General features: G+C 44.8%; 1 protein-coding gene across 2 annotated transcripts; it reads left to right on the top strand.

Annotated features, from left to right (window-relative positions):
• Nucleotides 1–6065: 6065 nt before the first annotated feature.
• Nucleotides 6066–17728, top strand: Taco1 (translational activator of cytochrome c oxidase I). Of its 2 annotated transcripts, none has more exons than XM_075990372.1 (5): nucleotides 6066–6525; nucleotides 9067–9173; nucleotides 10455–10582; nucleotides 11395–11572; nucleotides 11940–14630. In XM_075990372.1, the coding sequence occupies exons 1-5, from the start codon at nucleotides 6255–6257 to the stop codon at nucleotides 12138–12140; spliced, it is 885 nt and encodes a 294-aa protein (XP_075846487.1). In that variant the 5' UTR covers nucleotides 6066–6254; the 3' UTR covers nucleotides 12141–14630. The 2 variants fall into 2 exon arrangements, with proteins under 2 accessions (XP_075846487.1, XP_075846488.1); XM_075990373.1 differs by lacking the exon at nucleotides 11940–14630 and adding an exon at nucleotides 17503–17728 and having other exon boundaries at nucleotides 6106–6525.
• The last annotated feature ends 2821 nt before the right edge of the window (nucleotides 17729–20549 follow it).

Below are 20549 nucleotides of genomic sequence, written 5' to 3'. Positions count from 1 at the left end.
AAAAAAACAAAACAAAACAACAGAGTAGGCAAACACTCTACCAACTGAACTATTTCCCCAGCACCCCTTTTTTGAGACTGGGTCCACGTACTGATGTTTGGTACTCAGTCTGTAGCCCAGGCTGACCTTGAGCCGTCTCAGCCTCTGTGGCTCTGTTTGCATCCCGCTGTGCTTAGCTTGCAGGAGAGAGCAGAAACAAAAGAGCCTCTGAGTGGATGAGTTTGCTTTTGCTGTTTTTGCTTTTGAGACAGGATCTTGTAGCTCAGGCTGACCTGAAACTCACTGTTTAGCCCAGACCAGCCTCAGGCTTGTAGTAATCTTCCTACTTCGGCTCCCAAGTGTTTGTATTACATGTGTGAGCTCTCACACCCCATACCCATTTGTGAGAGAGACATGATTCTGACTTATTTTGAAAGCTAACCCTAGGAGAGCGAGACCTCTAGGAATCTCAGCAGCCTGACTATGGAGAGCTTGGTCATCTGCCTAGGCAACTGCAAACCTTGTTTTGGTTTCTTTACTTACTTGTGATTGTTGTATTGATTTATTTATTTTTTTTGCTACTGAATAGCATAAGCTTGCACTGTGGATGTAGCTCAGTTGGTAGTGTGCTCATTTCTCGTGCACAAAGCCCTAAATTTAGTCTTCAGCACCACTTGAAACTGATTGTAGTGATGCACACCTTTAATCCCAGCACTTGGCGAGTGGAAGCAGCTGGGAGGGTAAGAAGTGAAGAGGGAGTTGGAGGCCAGTCTGGTCGAGAGTCCCTGTCTTGAGAAATAGAAGCTGCATTTTTAAGTTATACAAACCAGTGGCACTGGAGAAAAAGCAGTTAAGAGCACCCAGAGTTCCCAGCACCCACATCAAGTAGCTTACAACTGCCCATGATTCCAGTTCCAGGGATTCAGTGCCATCTTTTGACTTTCATGAGTGCCTGCACACAGAGAGCAATACAGACACACACACACACACACACACACACTGGGAGGAGGCTGGCTCACCTGTTAAAAGCATTGCTAATCTTGCAGAGGACCCGGGTTTGGTTCGTGAGCTCACAACCACCGGTAACTTCAGTTCCAGAGGATCTGACACTCTCTTCTAGCTTCTTCAGGCATAAGACATGAATGTAATACACATACATTGATGTAAGCAAGACTCTAATATACAAAATTACTATACAAAAATAAATTTTAAAATGTTCTGGACGTGACGGCACACAAATGTAATGCTAGTATCCAGGAGGCCTTAGCGAGAAGACCAGTCTCAGCTAGGTGAGTTTGAGGCCAGCCTGGGGCTACATGAGACTCTTGTCTCAAAAAAAAAAAAAAGTCATGGAAAATAATAAGCACATGAGAAGATGCTCAACTTATGAAGTACAATTAAAACCATGGGATGCTGGGCATAGTGGCACATACCTTTAGTCCCAGTACTCTATGGCAAAGACAGGCAGATTTCTTTGAGTTTGAAGTCAGCCTGGTCTACACAGTGAGTTCCAGGTCAGCCAGAGCTACAGAGGGAGTACCTGTCTGAAGACAACAAAAATAACAAAATTAGGGCTGGAGAGATGGCTCAGAGGTTAAGAGAGGTTAAGAGCATTGTCTGCTCTTCCAAAGGTCCTGAGTTCAATTCCCAGCAACCACATGGTGGCTCACAACCATCTGTAATGAGGTCTGGTGCCCTCTTCTGGCCTGCAGGCATACACACAGAATATTGTATACATAATAAATAAATAAATTTAAAAAAAAAAATAACAAAATTAAACCCCACCATGAAATACTTCACACTCCCAGAATGGCTATAGCTATAGACAGAAATATTTAGTGACTGTGGAGAAAGTGAACCTTCTTAACACTGAGGGTGAGATGTAAATTTATGCAACTATTTTAAATCCGGCTGTCCCTTGGAAGGTTAAGCATCACAAAATTTCCACTCCATAGCATATATGCAAGAGAAATAAAAACAGAGTTCCTAGCCAGGTGATGGTGGCACACATCTTTAATTCCAGCACTCAGGAAGCATAGGCAGGCAGATCTTTGAGTTCAAGGCCAGCCTGATCTACAGAGTGAGTTCTGGGACAGCCAGAACTACACAGAAAAACAACCCTATCTCAAAAATACATAAATAAAAAGAAAGAGGGAAAAAGAAAAGAAAGAAAAAGAAGGAAGAAAGAAAAAGGAAAAAACAGCTCAGGCATCACTATTCATAATATAAGAGAGAAACACACCTGCCAGCTGAGGAATGAGCAAGTAAAATATTCATTCAATGGAATATTGTTCGGCGATAGAAGGAAATACTGATAAATGCTACAGTCAACTGAACCCTGAAGACATGCTGTTCTGTTCTAGTTCCCTTTCTGTTGTTATGATAAACACCATGAACAAAAATAACTTAGGATGGTAGAAGATTAATTTGGTTTACACTTCCAGGTCATGATCCATCACTGAGATCAAGACAGGAACCAAACAGGAGCTTAAAACAATCTCACTCAAAAAGTGAGCGGTGTACATGTGCTCGCTGTCTCTCTCTATCTCTTTCTCTCTCTTCCTCTTTCTCTCACACACAGGGCAGAGAGAGAGAGAGAGAGAGAGAGAGAGAGAGAGAGAGAGAGAGAGAGAGAGAGAGAGTAAGAGAGAGAGACTGACTCATGCTTAGCTACCTTTATTTTTTTTTCCGTTTTTTAAAAAATGTGTCGCAGGGCTGGAGAGACAGCTCAGGGGTTAAGAGCACTGGCTTTTCTTCCAGAGGACCTAGGTTCAATTTCCAGCACCTGCATGGCAGCTCACAACTATCTGTAATCCAGCTCCAAGTGATTTGACACCCTCACTGAACATGCATGCAGGCAAAACACCAATGCACATAGAATCAAAATAAAAAGTAAAAATATTTTAAAAAAATATGTCTGGGTGTTTTGCCTGAGTCTGTCTGTGCATGCCTGTGGAAGCCAGAAGAGGGCACCAGATCCCCTAGACTGGAGTTGTAGATGGTTGTGAGCCATCCCATGAGTGTTGAGAATCAAACCTAGGTGCTCTGGACGACCAGCCAGTGCTCTTAACTACCGAGCCATCTCTCCAGCACTTAGCTACTAGCTTTCTTGGTAGCTCAGAGCCACCTGCCTAGGGAGGGTGCTGCTCACAGTGGTCTGGACTGTCCTGTCTAAATAAGGTTCACACAGAGAGACATGTCCACATTCTGATCTCATTTGGTAATTCATCGTTGAGTACCTCCTCTCTCATGACTACAGGCTGTTGACAGAAGTTGACTTAGTTATTTTTCCCATGAGGAGACATCATGACCAAGGTAGCTCAGAAAGAAAAACGTTTACTGGTGCTCATGGTTCCAGCGGGTTAGAGTTCGTGGTCATCGCGGTGGGGAGCACGGGCGGCAAGCAGGCAGCCACTGGAGCAGCAGCTAATAGCTTTTACCCATCCTCATCTGCAAGTCGGAGGCAGAGAACCAACTGGAATGGTCTGGGCTTTTGAAAACTCAAAGCCCACCCTTAGTGACACACCTCCCCACCAAAAGGTCACCACTTAATCCTTCCTAACAGTTCCACCAATGGGGGGACCAAGAATCCAAACATAAGAAATGATGGGGACCAATCTCATTCAAACCGCTATGCTGGGACGTATACTAAATGAAAGAAATCATTCACAGGGGCTGGAGAGATGGCTCAACGGTTAAGAGCACTGGCTGCTCTTCGAAAGGTCCTGAGTTCAATTCCCAGCAACCACATGGTGGTTCACAACCATCTGTAATGAGGTCTGGTGCCCTCTTCTGGCCTTTAGGCATACACGCCAACAGAATATTGTATACATAATAAATAAATATTTTAAAAAAATAAAAAAAATAAAGACTTTGTGAGTGTTTGCCTGCATGCATGCCTGTGCATGTGTGTGCAGAGCCTGCAGAGGTGAGAAGACTGCACTGGATCTCCTGGAATGGGAGTTGCAGAAGCTGTGAGCCACCATATTGGTGCTGGGAATCACACCTGGGGCCTCCACCAGAGCAGTCAGTGCTCTTAAATGCTGAACCATCTCTCTAGCCCCTTGAGCTAAAGTCTTTTTTAAATATTTATTTATTATGTATATGGTGCTTTGCTTGCATGTATGTCTCCATGGCAGAAGAGAGCACCAGATCTTATTATAGATGGTTGTCAGCCACCATGTGGTTGCTGGGAATTGAACTCAGGACCTCTGGAGGAGCGGCCAGTGCTCTTAACTTCTGAGCCATCTCTCCAGCTCCAGAGCTGAGTCTTGAAGAATGATTTCACCAGTGAGACAATGAAGGCCACTCAAGAGAAACAAAAGTGGTAAAGAATTTGTACTTAGCCTGTGCTTGTGGCTGGATGATGAGTTAGCAACCAACATGATGCTCTCCCACAGAGATGCAGCAACAGAGCATGAGACTGGAAGACGAGCAGGCTAATCATGGACACACTTATGTAGTAACATAAAATCTGTCCCCAAGCTCCTGCCCACCATCCTGCTCAAGGCCACTGTAAGTAGAAAAAAGCAGGAAGTAAAGGAACTTGCCCAAGGTTGAACAAATAAATGACAGAAACACAGTTTGAATCCATCCAATCTAAATTTTTGTTTTTCAAGACAGGGCTTCTCTGTGTAGCCCTGGCTGTCCTAGAACTCACTCTGTAGATCAGGCTGGCCTTGAACTCACGGAGATCTGCCAGCCTCTGTCTGCACTGGGATTAAAGGCATGCAGCATCACCACTCGGCTTTGAAATAATTTTTTAAACAGCAGATGGAAAACAAGGATAGCAGTTTGACTCAAAGGCTAGTCTGATCTTTCCCACAACCCCTGCGATTCATCTGACTGTCCTCAAGCCATTTCTTGGGTTTAAGAGTCAGTCTTGAGAGGCTGGAGAGATGGCTGAGCGGTTAAGAGCACTGGCTGCTCTTCCAAAGGTCCTGAGTTCACTTCCCAGCAACCACATGGTGGCTCACAACCATCTGTAATGAGGTCTGGTGCCCTCTTCTGGCCTGCAGGCATACACACAGACAGAATATTGTATACATAATAAATAAATAAATAAATAAATATTTTAAAAAAAAGAGTCAGTCTTGATTACAGCTTCTACTTGAATACCTTTTTTATTCAGACTCCAGGGATTATGCTGTGTTTTCATTTTTTTTTTTAATTTTTCGAGACAGGGTTTCTCCATAGCTTTTGGTTCCTGTCTTGGAACTAGCTCTTGTAGACCAGGCTGGCCTCGAACTCAGAGATCCGCCTGCCTCTGCCTCCCGAGTGCTGGGATTAAAGGCGTGCGCCACCACTGCCCGGCTATGCTGTGTTTTCAATTCTCCAGTATGGGTTGGCAAAACTGACAAACCCATCCTTGTTTATAGAAATAAAAATCTAAATCACAGCTGGTTGGTGGATTGTGCATTCCCTTAATTCCAGCACTTGGGAGGCAGAGGCAGATGGATCTCTGTGAGTTACAGGCCAGCCTAGTCTATAAAGCACTTTCCAGGACACTCAGGACTGTTTCACAGAGAAACCGTGTCTCTATAATAAACAAACAAATAAAAAAATCTAAACCAGAAAATCTTAAATGACTGGGCAAATTACTTCTTTGGTTGATAACTAGGATTTTTTTTTTAAATAAACACATTACTTTTGTTTTGTTTTGTTTTGTTTTGAGACAAGGTCTTGATGTCACGACTCTTCGTTTCCCAAGTGCTGGAATTACAGACGGGCTACCATGCCCGGCATTTAGGACTGTTTTGTTCCTTGTTTCCTTTTTTAAATAGGCGCCCTTAGTGGCGGTTTCTTTACCTGTAAAATGAACCAGTTGAAGTACGTATTTCTTTTTGAGCAGCAAAATATTTATTATTCTGGAATTGCTTAGAGTTAGGACGGAAAATCCGTCTCACGAATCTCTACTAGTCCACTGGAAAGAAATCTGACGTCTCCAAGCAACTGGAAGCAATTGAGGTCTGGGTCACCAGTAGTAGGGGTAAGGTTGGGACAAGTACGAAGAGACGCCGGAACGGACTTTGCGGGCGCCGGGGACGTGTTTTGCAACGGACCAGGGAAAGGAAGTGTACTTCGCCAATAAGGGTCTCCACACCCGGCAGTCGCCGGTCACTCACGGCTGTGCAACTTAAGTGTATCTGAGCCTTTGAGTTTCTGGAGACCCGCAGAAGCAGCCAGAACTCCCAGACCGGCTTGTTCCGGTAGCAGGTTAGACAGGTTGACCTTGGCCGCTCCTCTTTGCACTCTGCAACCCCTTGTCGAAGCACATGATGTCGTGGGCTGCTGTCAGTCTGACAAGGACAGCTGCCCGATGCGTTCGTGAGGGATGCCTCGGGTTCCGCGCGGGTCCTTGGTGCGCCTTCCAGCAGGAAACCCCCGGCTGCGTTCCAGCACCACACAGGACGCTACGTGTCAGCGCGGCGGTCTCCGCGGGACACAATAAATGGTCTAAAGTCCGGCACATCAAGGGCCCCAAGGACATGGAAAGGAGTCGAATCTTCTCTAAACTCGCTCTCAGTATCCGCCTGGCTGTTAAAGGTGAGAACCTAACAGTCCTCACTGCTGATTGATCACAGAGACCCTTTCGGTGCCCAAGGCTTCACTTGACCCCCACCTCCCCAAGCTGAACTAGGGCCAATTATTTTCTTCGCGTTTTCCAGTTGCCATCCTTGTCCTACCCATGATTCTCAAAGCACCCACCTTCATTGAATATTTCTGTTTTTCTTTCCAAAAACCTTTCAGAGAAGAAAAACCTTTCTTAGGAAGAGAGAAATGTAGGTAGAAAGGTAGGTACTAAAGAGCTATAAACCTTAAGAGTCAAGTCAGGGCTTAGAGAGGCCTCAGCGCTTAAGAGCACCTGCTGCTCTTGCCTAGGACCAGCGAGTGTTTGGTTCCCAGCACCCACATAGCCGCTAACAACCACCTGAAGGCCAGTTCCAGCGTACTCAACCTCCTCTTCTGATCTCCACAGGCACCGCATGCATCATGCATGCAGGTAAACACATAAATCTTTTTTTCAAAAGTCGGCTGTGTGTCTTTCTTGAAGGAATAAAGCAAGCCTTCAGCTGCTTTTACTACCACTGAAGGTCGTGGCAGGCATGCTGAGTCAAGTCATTTCTTGCCTAGGCTTCACTTTCCCTCGCTAGAACTCCTGAGATATTTTCCTGGAAGGTTGGTTTGGAACCATGTATCTGTTCAGTGGTCCAACTGTCTTTTGTTTGTTTGTTTGAGGCACTGGTAGTATTAGGGGGAAATCCTGTAAAAAAGTGTGGATCCGGAGTTAGGAAGATGTGAATTCTTTTAGTGTCTAGGTTAGTTCAAAGGCCTTCAACAAATTGAGTTTCAATTTTCTGTAAAGCAAGGATAATACCCACCTTGAAGTGGCTTACAGCATACAGAAGGCATTACGTCGATGTTAATTTACCCCTACAACTCGTGCCTGATGCTTCCCTTTGCTTCCTTTCCTAACAAAGTTGTGATTTAACCAGTATGTTGTTGGAGTATAGCCCCTCCAGAGCCTGAGCCCGAGTCCAGTGTCGTGTGAGCATCTCATAGATTATACACTAAAAGAGCAAGAGCAAGGGTGTTGTTATGATTCAGCCACTTCATCTGACAAAAGTGGAGTTTGCTGAAACCTAGCAAAATGATAGCTATCTCTAAAGGCAGAGTGAATCAGGAACTTCTTTTCCAGGCTGGGTATGCAGCCCTGTGGTAAAGCACAGTATTTAGCATGGATAAGGCCTTGGGTTCCGTTTCCTGTATCCCCCACCAAAGACATTTCTGTTTCCTGTATCCCCCACCAAAGAAACTTCTTTTCCAAAATAATTCTCCTTATTCCATTGGAATAATAATATTTTGTTTGTTTGAGACAGAATCTCTCTCTCTCTTCCTTCCTTCCTTCCTTTCTTTTTTCTTCCTTTTGGTTTTTCAAGACAGGGTTTCTCTGTATAACAGCCCTTACTATCCAGGAACTCACTCTGTAGACCAGGCTGGCCTCAAACACACAGAGATCCACCTGCCTCTGCCTTCTGAGTGCTAGGATTAAAGGCGTGCACCACCACCACCTGACCAGAATCTCACTCTTAACTGACACGGATCCAGAATTCATTATGTAGTTCAGGCTCCTGCCTAAGCCTACTGTGTGCTGGGATTGCAGATGTGCACCACTATGCTTATCTAGATGAAATAGTCTGCCTCTGTGTGTGTGTGTGTGTGTGTGTGTGTGTGTGTGTGTGTGTGTGATTGTATTTATAGGGACATGCAGAGATCAGAGGATAACCTTGGATTGTCCTCAGCCGCTGTCCACCTTGTGTGTGTGTGTGTGTGTGTGTGTGTGTGTGTGTGTGATTGTATTTATACGGACATGCAGAGATCAGAGGATAACCTTGGATTGTCCTCAGCCGCTGTCCATCTTGTGTGTGTGTGTGTGTGTGTGTGTCACAGCACACACATGGAAGTCAGAGGTCAACTCTCTGAGCTGGTTTGTGCCTTCCTCCTTGTGTGGACTCTAGGGATGGGCCCATGCTGCTAGGCCTGTGCAGTAAGCACTTTTGCCACCATTTCTCTGGCTCATTTTTTTTTTAATTTTTGATTCAGGGCTCTTAATGGCTTAGAGTTCACCAAATATGCAGGCTGGCTGGCCATAGAGAGTACCAGGATCTGTTTCTGCCTGCCTGGTTCTGGGATTAGAAGCTGGTGCTTTTTTTCTTATATGTGGGACCTAGGATCAAATTCAGATCCTTTGCTTGGAAGGCAAGCATATTACACACTGAACCGTCTTCATTAGATAGCATATTCTTTTTTTGTTTGCTTGTTTCTTTGTTTTACAGGGTTTCTCTGTAGCTTTGGAGCCTGTCCTGGAACTAGCTCTGGTAGACCAGGCTGGCCTCGAACTCAGAGATCCACCTACCTCTGCCTCCCAAATGCTGGGATTAAAAGTGTGCACCACCACTGCCTGGCAGATAGTGTATTCTAATGGAGAGTAATCTGCCCATTGTTTTGGGGTTGGAGAGGATGGAAAGCACTTATTTCTCTATACTTGAATGAGATGTATTTGATCATTCTTTTCCCTTTATCCAGAGGGAGGCCCCAACCCTGAGAACAACAGCCACCTGGCCAACATCTTAGAGGTGTGTCGAAGCAAGCATATGCCCAAGTCAACCATTGAGTCAGCACTGAAAACAGAGGTGTGTCCTCAGTTTCATGTTGTTGCTATTGCCCACAGCCCTCAGAGGTCCCTGTTTGGAAAGCCACCGAAAACTCCTTAAATTGTCAGAGAGAAGGAAAGGTAGGAACATGGTTGACCTTGCAGCCCAGAGACCTTTGGGGGTTCTGTCTCCTTGGCCTTTGGTTAGAGGAGCATGACTGGGCGAAGGCTACGTAGACAGTATGGAAACCCATAGGGGGTAGAGCTGCTTTGTCAAGCTTGGAGAAGATGGGCTAGAAAGGGCAGGTGAGACTAGGGGAAACCCTAACATAAGGTTGGAGAAAGCTTGTTTTTCTTTCCAGATATTTATATCTAAAGGAGAAAGCCAGTAAAAAGAGAGGTTAAGGGTGATGGTAACGGTGGGAATGGGAGGGATGTTGAGCTCCAGCACATCTTCCTCTGGAACAGGTAAGGATTTGAAAGATTAATAATCATCTTTTTGTTGTTTGATTTTGAAACAGGGTCTTTTTGTGTAGCTCAGGCTAGCATGGAACTCATGATCCTCCTGCCTCAGCCTCATAAGGACTGAGCCTACAAAGGTGTTTCTTCACTCCCCAGAGTAGTCATATAATAACTGGCAGTTATCGGGTTCTGGTTCCTGACCAAGTCCTTTAATAAAAACTCTACATGCAAGACCTCAGTGAATCCCAAAAGTGAACTAAGATGGATTCTAAGGCACAGAAAGATTTAGTGACTTGGATTTAGATCATGCAGAAAGTGACAGATCCAGACCCCAGAGCTCAACAGGGAGCTTGAATTTCATCTGTGAGAGTGGAAGGGAGGAAAAGGAAAGGTACAGGGCATGGTGCTTTTCAGTAGCTGCCACGACAAGTTCTGCATACGTGATGTTTCTATAGCAGAGCCCAGCAGCCCAGGGCTCGGGGCATTGAGGATTCCTAAGTAGGTTTCCCATGGAATGGAATGCAGGAAGGTGATCGAAGGTTGCAGTGACTATGGGCAGGCGAGTGGATCTGGTTAGAGAGGGAGGAGGCAGAGGTGGGAAAAGCTGTTCAGGAACTAGGGAAACAAACTCCCTTTTAGAAGGAATAGTATTTCCAGTGATGTCAGAAGTTGATACCGTTGGCCTCCCCTCAGAAGATAGAAACAAATGTAAAGACTTGAGAGGCCAAGCTCAAGTAATTCTTGAGAGATCATACATGGAGCTACTGTTTTAGTCTCTGTGGTTTGGTGTTCTCATGAGGGCATTGGGACATTAAGAAACAGGACAATGGATTCTTTTTTTTTTTTTTTTAAATCACAGAAAAACAAGGGCGTTCATTTGTTGTACGAGTGTCGAGGTCCTGGAGGCTCTTCTCTGCTGATTGAGGCATTATCAAACAGTGGTCCCAAGTGCCATTTGGACATTAAATATATCCTGAACAAGAATGGGTAAGTGTGTTCGAGACCAGCCTGGTCTACAGAGCTAGTTCCAGGACAGGCTCCAAAGCCACAGAGAAACCCTGTCTCGAAAAAAAGCAAAAAAAAAAAAAAAAAAAAGAATGGGTAAGTGTGCGTATATAAGGAGGAAGGGGACAGAACCTTGAGGCTCCAATTCTATGCAATGCAAATGCTGTTGGTCCTCAGCAGTATTTCAAGTTGTAAGCATACTTCTTCCTTAGTGGAATCCAATGTAAGAACTGGTTTTCCCTTACTGTCTTCTGAATGAAATAGGATCCCATAGGTATAAATGAGGTCTTTTCCTCATTATTCCATCTGTAGCCATATGTCCCAGTCTTAAAGCATTCTACCAGGACAGGAGTTTTAATGGAATAGGAAACAATGAGCAAAACTGTATTTTGCAGACTCCAGTGAGTTCAGAAAATAGAAGATGAATCCGGGCGGTGGTGGCACACGCCTTTAATCCCAGCACTTGGGAGGCAGAGGCAGGCGGATCTCTGTGAGTTCGAGACCAGCCTGGTCTACAAGAGCTAGTTCCAGGACAGGCTCCAAAACCACAGAGAAACCCTGTCTCGGAAAACCAAAAAAATAAAATAAATAAATAAAAAAGAAAATAGAAGATGGGGATGTTCTTGGACAGTCCTGTTACCCTGCATCAGCAGCATCTTCCTCGTGAAGAGAGTTGCTGGGTGTCCCCGGGTGCTACAGGAGCCCAGGGGTAAAGGGTGGGGTTAGAATGCAGCACTTAGTGGTGACTGAGCTTCTAAATTCCTCCATGCCTTGTCCGGTCCCTTTCATGTCAGGGGAGTGATGGCCGAGGGAGCGCGCCATTTCTTTGACAAGAAAGGAGTGGTTGTGGTCGGAGTGGAGGACAGAGAGAAGAAAGCTGTGAACCTGGAGCGTGCCCTGGAGCTGGCAATCGAAGCAGGAGCTGAGGATGTGAAGGAAGCTGAGGACGAAGAAGAAAAGAACCTTTTTAAAGTGAGTATGGAGGCCGGTAAGATGGCTCAGCTTGCTTCCAAGCCTGACACCCTGAAGCCTTTGTGTTTGATGGGCTTCCAAGGGTCCCCAGTAGATACCTTAAGGTTTACTTCTGGGCTTCTTCCTTCTTGTGTCTCAGGATATAGGCAAAGCAAAAATTCACAAGTTGCACAGTGTTATTAAGATAATAATGGAGGATAGGATCTATTCTTCTGAGTTGATGAGAAGGATTCTGAACATTGGAATCTATGAGCTTAAACCAATGATAATATAGTACAGGTTGCTCCACTCAGGACTTCGCAAGTTCTGTCTGGCATGTGGCATTAATTTCCTGACTTCTCACCTCCTGACTTTGTTTTATCCCTAGTTTATTTGTGATGCCTCTTCATTGCATGAAGTGAGAAAGAAATTGGACTCCCTGGGCCTGTGTTCTGTGTCCTGTTCCCTGGAATTCATCCCCAACTTAAAGGTGCAGCTGGCTGAGCCTGACCTGGAGCAGGCTGTTCACCTCATCCAGGCTCTCAGCAACTATGAGGACGTGATTCATGTTTATGACAATATCGAATAACCAGACTATGCATGTCTCCAGGCTCTTTGCTAGGTTGCATGAGCCTATGCAGAAAATTGAAGGCTGCAACACGTGGGCACCTATCAGAGACCTGATACTATAGCTTACAGCCCTAAGAGAAAGGAACTCTTAGCTCTGTTGGTGTCACAGGGCCATCTGGGATACAAGGTGAGACTAGCCAGCTGGTCTGACTCTCATCTCAGGTGACTGGCCCTTGTCAAGATTTTAAGTGTCGGCCGGGTGGTGGTGGCGCACGCCTTTAATCCCAGCACTCGGGAGGCAGAGGCAGGCGGATCTCTGTGAGTTCGAGACCAGCCTGGTCTACAAAGCTAGTTCCAGGACAGGCTCCAAAGCCACAGAGAAACCCTGTCTCGAAAAAAAAACAAAAAAAAAAAAAGATTTTAAGTGTCTTGTGGTACTATAGAGTGGGAAGTGATCATCAGTAATAACAGCTGTGATTGGTTATTCTTGGATGCTGCATTGCTGGTATGACTCTTGAGTTGTCCCCAGTTTGTGTCCAGGTTTTGAATTTCTGGACTAATGTTCAGGCCCATATGCTTATTTCTATACTTTAATATTAAGATTGTCTTTTTCTTTGCTTTGCTTTTTGCAATAGAAATGTGACTGTTCTGTGTGGCTGAATGCTGACCTAATGACCTCACCTTTTTACTCGCTCATGCAGCTAGTATTTCTTGAACATTTTCTTCACAAGAATTGTGCTTTTCCAGAGATCAGGCTGTTCAAGTGATGCTTAGATCTTACTCTGAGATGTAGGACCTCAAAGGAAAGACGCTCCATGGGCTGTACCCATGGAGCTGTCCCAGGGTAGTGTGGATTATGTTCATCTTTTTTTCTTCATGTGGTTTCTGTTCCCTTTTCTGGCCGATTATGGCTTTAGTGCCATAGGAAGTCAGGTGTCAGGGAAGGGGCCTCCTCAGGACCTACTTTGACCGACCCCTGTGTGCTCTGATATTGATAACAATGGAGCTATCAGCAGATGGGGTTGTTCTCCTGAAAGGCTTGTACTAACCTCGGTTTGAAAGCTTGAGGACCTCAGAAGGCCATTTTTAGCTCTTTCCAGTGGTGCCAGACAATAGGAGCAGCAATAACCAGAGGGAAACGGACAAAAGGAAGAACAATGCAATGGCTGAGCCAGAGCCTGGCTGTTTGTGCCTTTGGATCTTAGCAGTCACTTCAGGGTTTAGCAGGTCTAGCAGTGTCGACTGCTGTGCTGCAGTGTATTGAGCATAGTCAGTCTGGAATGGCTTTTGAATCCAGGCCATCTACCAACTTATAAGTTGTTCAAGTCAGTTCTGAGTTCAAGTGACTTTTTCTGAAGGAGCCTTAGGTAAATGACTGTGGAAAGGACCTAATGCTGTGAAAGACACTTTAGCTTCTGGGAAAGGGCAACTGGAAAGCCAGGTAGGGGAAAACAAAACAAAAACCAGAACAGCCCAAGATCATACCAAAGTGCATGCCCTTATGCCTCATATCAAAGACATAGTACTAACCAGGATTTTTTTTTAGATATGTTTTCTTTCTTTTTTTTTTTTAATTGAAAATTTCCACCTCCTCCCCTCCACCCATGTCACTCCCTCTCCCCCCACTCCCGCTCCCCCACCCTCTCCAGTCCAAAGAGCAGTCAGGGTTCCCTGCCCTGTGGGAAGTCCAAGGTCCTCCCCCCTCCATCCAGGTCTAGGAAGGTGAGCATCCAAACAGATTAGGTTCCTACAAAGCCAGTACGTGCAGTAGGATCAAAACCCAGTGCCATTGTCCTTGGCTTCTCAGTCAGCCCTCATTGTCAGCCACATTCAGAGAGTTCGGTTTGATCACATGCTCCATCAATCCCAATTCAGCTGGCCTTGGTGAGCTCCCATTAGATCAGCCCTAGTCTCAGTGGGTGGGCACATCTCTCGCGGTCCTGACTTCCTTGCTCATGTTCTCCCTCCTTCTGCTCCTCATTTGGACCTTGGGAGCTCAGCCCAGTGCTCCAATGTGGGTCTCTGTCTCTATCTCCATCCATCGCCAGATGAAGGTTCTATGGTGATATGCAAGATATTCATCAGTGTGGCTATAGGATAGGGCCATTTCAGGTGCCCTCTCCTCAGCTACACAAGGAACAAGCTGGGGACATCTCCTTGGACACCTAGGAACCCCTCTAGAGTCAAGTCTCTTGCCAACCCTAAAATGGCTCCCTTAATTAAGATATATACTTCCCTGCTCCCATATCCACCCTTCCTCCATCCCAACTATCGGATTCCCCCAAGCTCTCCCCATCCTCCCCTTCTCACTTCTCTCTCCCCATCACCCCTTACCCCCACCCTACCTCCACCCCCAAGCTCCCAATTTTTGCCTCTAACCAGGATTTTTTAGTTTTGCTGGGGACAAATTAGGACATCACCAGAATGGGATAACTTGATGTTGATAAACTGCTTTATAATTGATAAAATATGTTACTTGATTTTACAATAAACCAATAAAATAGAACAAGGGCTGAGGGGAGTGGCTTAGTAAATAAAGTGTTTGCCACGTAAATGTGAGGACCGGAGTTCAAATCCCCAGAAGTCATGTGAAGCCTACATAGAGCAGTGTGTGTGTTATCCCACTGTTCCTATGGGAAGGTGGGGGCTAAGACAGGAGAATCCCCTGAAGCTCATGAGCCAGCAAAGACGAGACCCTCAAACAAGGTGGAAGCTGAACACTGACACCCTCTCCACACACGAGCCATGGCACATGTGCCCAAACATACACACAAGCAAACTGGCATATTATATACACCCTTATACATACATGCACAAAAAAGATTTGAATAAAAGAGTTACTTTATTTATAAGTTATCTCACACCTAGGGCTGAAGAGATGGCTCTCATTTTTTTCTTGAACTAGGGCACTCATATATGCATGGCATACACTCACATAGACACACACATAAATAATAAAAAATGAAAATAAATATCATGAAAAAACAAAGCCCTCAAGTTACCTTGTACCAAACGAGGAAGAATGGGTCTAATGTGGCATCTTATGTTGATAGTGCTTGTGTATAAAATAGTCCTAGTTTAGAAATGTTGAATATAAACTAAGCTGAAGGAATGTGATCATTTCTCAGCTGAAATCTGAATGAGGGATGCTGTTCTTAAAGAGACTTGTAGGAACGGGCCTCAGCCAGTCTAGAAGCATTTGTTTGTTAATCTGGATTGTTGTGGAACCAGTTTCCTTATCCCAGCCCCAGGCCCTGCTGCTGTTCTGTCTGGTGAGGCGTCTGTGAGGGTGGCTCTGCACTGACCCCTGGTGGTGCCCTTTGCGCTCCTGCAGTTCACAAGGAAAAGCAGAAACGGACAGACTTGAGCCTTTCCTGCTGTTTCTGGTTCTAGTTGAGACCATGAAATACAAATAAAGATAGTCATAGCCATACACTGTAACTAAGCACAAGAAGTCAACAGGATTGTAGGACACATAGTAAAGGCATTTAAGAAGAGAAAGATTTATGATAAATAGTCTGTTTTTCATCAGTATAAAAGTGAACTTTGTAACAAGGCCATCTATGTTTCAAGCAAGAAAGCTTAGAGTTTTCCTTGGTTTATTGTCTTTGAAATTTCACATGGTTATCATGAAGGGGGTTGCCAGGAATCTCAGAGTAATAATAAAAGTTTGGGCGTGGGCAGGCAAAAGTATGGCAGTTGATATTGCATGGAAAAGCCCCAACAGTCACTATAAAAAAAAGTTGTCTTTCTGAAAATACTCATATCAGTGCTATGGTGAGCCACACCTGAAACCCCAGCCCTTGGAAGGCAGAGGTGGGAGGATTGCTGAGGGTTTAAGGTTACTTGGTCTACATATGGAGTTCCAGGCCAGCTGAGCTATGTAGTGAGACTTTGCCTCAACAAAACCAACAAACAAAATAATATTTTATATCATAAAACGTTTACAATATAATATTATATAAAGATTCAAAGTTACATCTCTGTTGGGCTAGGGGGTAAGTAGCTCAGTGGTAGAACATGTGCTTAGCCTGTGTGAGGTCTCTGAGTTCAGTCTCTGGCACTAAAAAAGGAAGCATAAGTACTAGATATAGTACAACTGAAATTTTGAAATATTTATTTAACAATACTATGTCAGAGTTCTGCCTGCCTCTGCCTCCCAAGTGCTGGGATTAAAGGCATACGCCACCACCCGGCACCTGCCTAGTGAGTTCGAGGCCAGCCTTCTCTAAAGGTCAACACTAGGGAGACTATTCAGGAGGATTTGGAGTTTGAGGTTAGAAAACAAAACCAAAAGCCATAAACTAAAACCATACTCAGATTATAGCCCAACTAGGAAACAGACAACATCTGGAAGTCTGAGCATAACGGTTTTTGTTTTTTTAAACAAAACCAGGGTCTCATTGTAAAGCCCTAGTTATGCAGAACATACGGGACTTGAACTTCCTGCCTCTGGCTCTGTGTGCTGATTACAGATATGAGCCACCACACCTGGCTCTGGAGTACCTTTATGTCTGAAAAACGGGGCTGGGATGACTTACATCATCTTATCTTTGATCTTTATCTTAGTAATACAAAGTTATTCACTGCCTTGAAGCCACACTAGGGTTATGCTCAAGTATCCTTGTGACAGGCTTTGTCTACAGCCCAACTTTGACTTGTGTGTGTGTGTTGGGATTGAGCCTAAGGCTTTCCTAAGCAAAGGCTGTAGAGACCACCAAGCTTTATCTCCAGTCCCGTATCACTAAGTTGCCCATACTGGTCTTGAACTTGTTTTTTTTTTTTAATATTTATTTATTTATTATGTATACAATATTCTTTCTATGTGTATGCCTGCAGGCCAGAAGAGGGCACCAGACCTCATCACAGATGGTTGTGAGCCACCATGTGGTTGCCGGGAATTGAACTCAGGACCTTTGGAAGAGCAGGCAATGCTCTTAACCTCTGAGCCATCTCTCCAGCCCTGGTCTTGAACTTGTGATCCTGTTATCTTAGCTACTGGGTGGCTAGAATTACAGGCCTGTGCTAGCAAGGCTAGCCTATGTAGACTCTTGCAGGAAGTGCAGCTGTGGGGCTGTGGATGTAGTACAGATGACAGAGTATGTGCTTAGCATGCACAAAGCCCCAGACATGATCCCTAGCACCATGTAAACTGGGCGTGGTAGAGCACACCTATAATCCTAGCATTAGGTGGGGAAAGAAGCAGTGTTCCTGTGTATAACTGCTGCCCTTCTGCAGAGGCCCTGGTGTGTCAGAGGAATAGTGAAGGCTCTGGTCCTAATCAACTATGGAGATTCTCCAGCGCTGCTGAGTTACTATTTTTAAACTTCGCACATGCATGTGTGCACCAGCCGAAGGGCAGCTTTCTTTGTCATCCTCAGGAACACCATCCACCTGTGCGACAGGACCTCTCATCTGCCTGGAGTTGAACAGTTAAGCGGGGCTGGCTGGTGACAGCTCCAGGGGTCCTCCTGTCAGCCTTCCCTTTGCATGGGTTCTGCTGATTACACTCAGGTTCTGGCCCTTCACTGACTGGCCTTTCTCCCCAGCCTCAGTTATATTTTTTCAAATTTTATAGCAAAGAAGATAATAAAGCTTCAACTCCAAGTCTCTGACTCCTGGGTGTTTGTTTGAATTGTTATGGACTTCTCTCTGGAGATGTTCTGTGGAGTCAGTGGGTCTGGCAGAGGTGAATGCTGTGCTAATTGCCAGAGTTTCAACCCCATCCTGTGTTCAGCCACTGAATAGGGTGGCACCCTCACCTTTTTTCTTCCTTGTATCTTTGCTTATTACAAAAGGGTTATTTATTTTGAAATTTTATTTTACTGTGTGTGTGTACACGTGTGCATCTGTACAATGTATGTGGTGTCCATGGAGACCAGAAGAAGTTACAGGCAGTTGTGAGCCATACCAGTGTGGGTGCTGGGAACCAAACTGTAGTCATTTACAAGAGCAACAAATACTCTTAACTGTGAAAATATCTCTATCCCCCTACTATTTTTTTTTAAGTTAGTAACTGCAAATGGTAGTATATGCCTATAATCTGAGCACTGGAAAGACTGAGACAGGAGGATCGCCTGAACTTGAAGTCGGCATGGGTTAGGGAACAAATTCTGGCTCTGCTAGTCTTGAACAAAAACTTAACCTCTTTCTACATGACTCTTCCCCTGTGAAGTGGGCGTGTTAGTTATACCTAACTTATAGGGATGCTTGACACGTAAATACTTAAAATATTGCTTGGCAACCACGAGCATTCAGTGCAGGAGAGATGGCCCAGTAGGTGAAAAGCAAATTCGCAGACCTGAGTTTGAATCTCCAGAACCCAGATGAAACCCTAAGTGGTAGCACCCACATCTGTAATTGTAGGGATCCTATGGGGAGATGGGAGAGAGAGGCAGGAGAATCACTAGGTGCTTGTGGCCAGCCTGCTTGGAGTGCTCAGCAGTAAGCAACCAAGAGGTCCCGCCTCAGTCCAGGTGGGACCCAAGTCGTCCTCTAATCTCTACACGCGTGCATACGTATACACAAACTGCTTCCCCAGACACAGACACACACCCCTGGCTTCCTCAGGCTCCTGAACTCATGCACACATTTCCTTCACTCCCACATACATACAATAATTAAAAATAATGAAAATAAATCCTTCAAAAATACAGTCACCATTTATGCATTGTAATCTGGCTTCACCACCACCGCACACACATTATAGGGTATCTAGGATCTCTTTGGTATTTGTAGCGGAAGGCTTTTTATTCTTGTTTGTGTGTATATATTATTTTATTATATTACTATATCATAATGTGTTTAGCCATTCTCTCTCTCAGTGGCTATTTGGGTATCTACTTAGAAAAGAGCTACAATGAATTTTCTTTACTTTTGCTTACTTACAAAGTACTGTTTGGGATAAGTTTTTACCAGTGTGGTTTTAAAATGAATACTATTTTTTTTTCTTTTTTGGTTTTTTGAGACAGGGTTTCTCTGTAGCTTTGGAGCCTGTCCTGGAACTCACTCTGTAGACCAGGATGGTCTCAAACTCACAAAGATCCACCTGTCTCTGCCTCTCAAGTGTTGGGATTTTATTTAGAAGAAAATACCAGGGGCCTGGAGAGATGGCTCAGAGGTTAAGAGCACTAACTGCTCTTCCAGAGGTCCTGAGTTCAATTTTCAGCAATCACATGGTGGCTCACAGCCATCTATAATGAGATCTGGTGCCCTCTTCTGGCATGCAAGCATACAGGGAAGGAATGTTGAATATATAATAAATTTAAAAAAAAAAGGAATCCAAAAAAACAAAAAAAAGAAAAGAAAAAGAAAATAGCAGTAATTTTTAAGAAATCATATTTGAAATAATCTTCTATAAGGTATGCATATTGTTCCTTGATGACATGTAAACTAACTGGTTCAACAGGTAATCTAAAATGGACCCTGCTCTATCTCTGAATTTAAAAAATTTTCATAAATCAGGTGATAGGTTTACTGGTATTTTTCTTTTGTGAATCAAATCCATTGATCTTTCCCCTAAGACAATCCATTTATTGTTTTTATTGTTACTTCTGTGTCCCATTGTCACTATGTTCTTAAAAGAATGAAAGTGTGCGGCTAGCATGTAATTGGGCTGCACTTTCTCAGGCCCTGGCACTAGGAGTGGGTGTGACTCAGATACCCAGAGGCCAGCCAGTATAAAACTGGGAGACAGCCTTTGAAAGGCGTGGCCCAGCTCGGAGGCTCCACACAGTAGTAATGAAGAGAGGGGAGAAAGCAACCCCCAGAGAGAAGATAAAATACACGACTAAGCATAACTGTGGAAATTGCATTCAATTACGAGTGTCCCCATTTGACATTCAACACACACACACACACACACACACACACACACACACACACACACACACACTCACACACTTTGTTGTTTTGAGATAGGGTCATGCTCTGTTATGTGGTCCTGAGGAGTGGACCTTGCTGTGTAAACTAGGGGCCTTCATCGTGAGGCAATCTTCCTGCCTTTGCCCACTGAGTGCTAGGATAACAGGCACATGTGCCCTACTACACCCAGCAGGTATTAGGAATATACTTTTAAAGGTAGTTGGCATGCCAATTTGAATGACAACTGCTTTCTTGCTCACTTGTACGCCCCCCCCCCCAGTGCTAGGGGCGCCAACCCAAGGTCTTGCACATGCTGGGTGAATGAACCATTACCACTGGACCCTGCCCCTCCCCCCCGTGACAGCTCCTGTTTCTCTGCTTATTTTGCAAATTGCAGTTACATTAGAGCAGAATAAGTGCTTGGATGAAGAAAGTTCCAGGTGCCCTGAGAGCACATCAAAGGGCCTTAGCCCCATTTGAGAGGTAGGGGAAGCTTCCTCAAGAAGTGATGGAGAACCGAGGACTTAATTCTCCCCTGAAGGAATGTGAATGGGAGCAGAAATGG

The sequence above is a fragment of the Microtus pennsylvanicus genome, chromosome 11 (genome assembly GCF_037038515.1).
Source record: "Microtus pennsylvanicus isolate mMicPen1 chromosome 11, mMicPen1.hap1, whole genome shotgun sequence".
Classification (NCBI taxonomy): domain Eukaryota; kingdom Metazoa; phylum Chordata; class Mammalia; order Rodentia; family Cricetidae; genus Microtus; species Microtus pennsylvanicus.
Note: the sequence above shows the minus strand (reverse complement) of the source record. Positions and strands in the feature narration are given on the sequence as shown.

Bases quoted from the DNA above. Each gene is read 5' to 3' on its own strand.
- Taco1 (XM_075990372.1), top strand. From the start codon at position 6,255: ATGATGTCGTGGGCTGCTGTCAGTCTGACAAGGACAGCTGCCCGATGC. The intron at 9,174-10,454 runs GTGTGTCCTCAG...TTTAAATCACAG, and splicing joins AGTCAGCACTGAAAACAGAG to AAAAACAAGGGCGTTCATTT. The intron at 11,573-11,939 runs GTGAGTATGGAG...TTTTATCCCTAG, and splicing joins AAGAAAAGAACCTTTTTAAA to TTTATTTGTGATGCCTCTTC.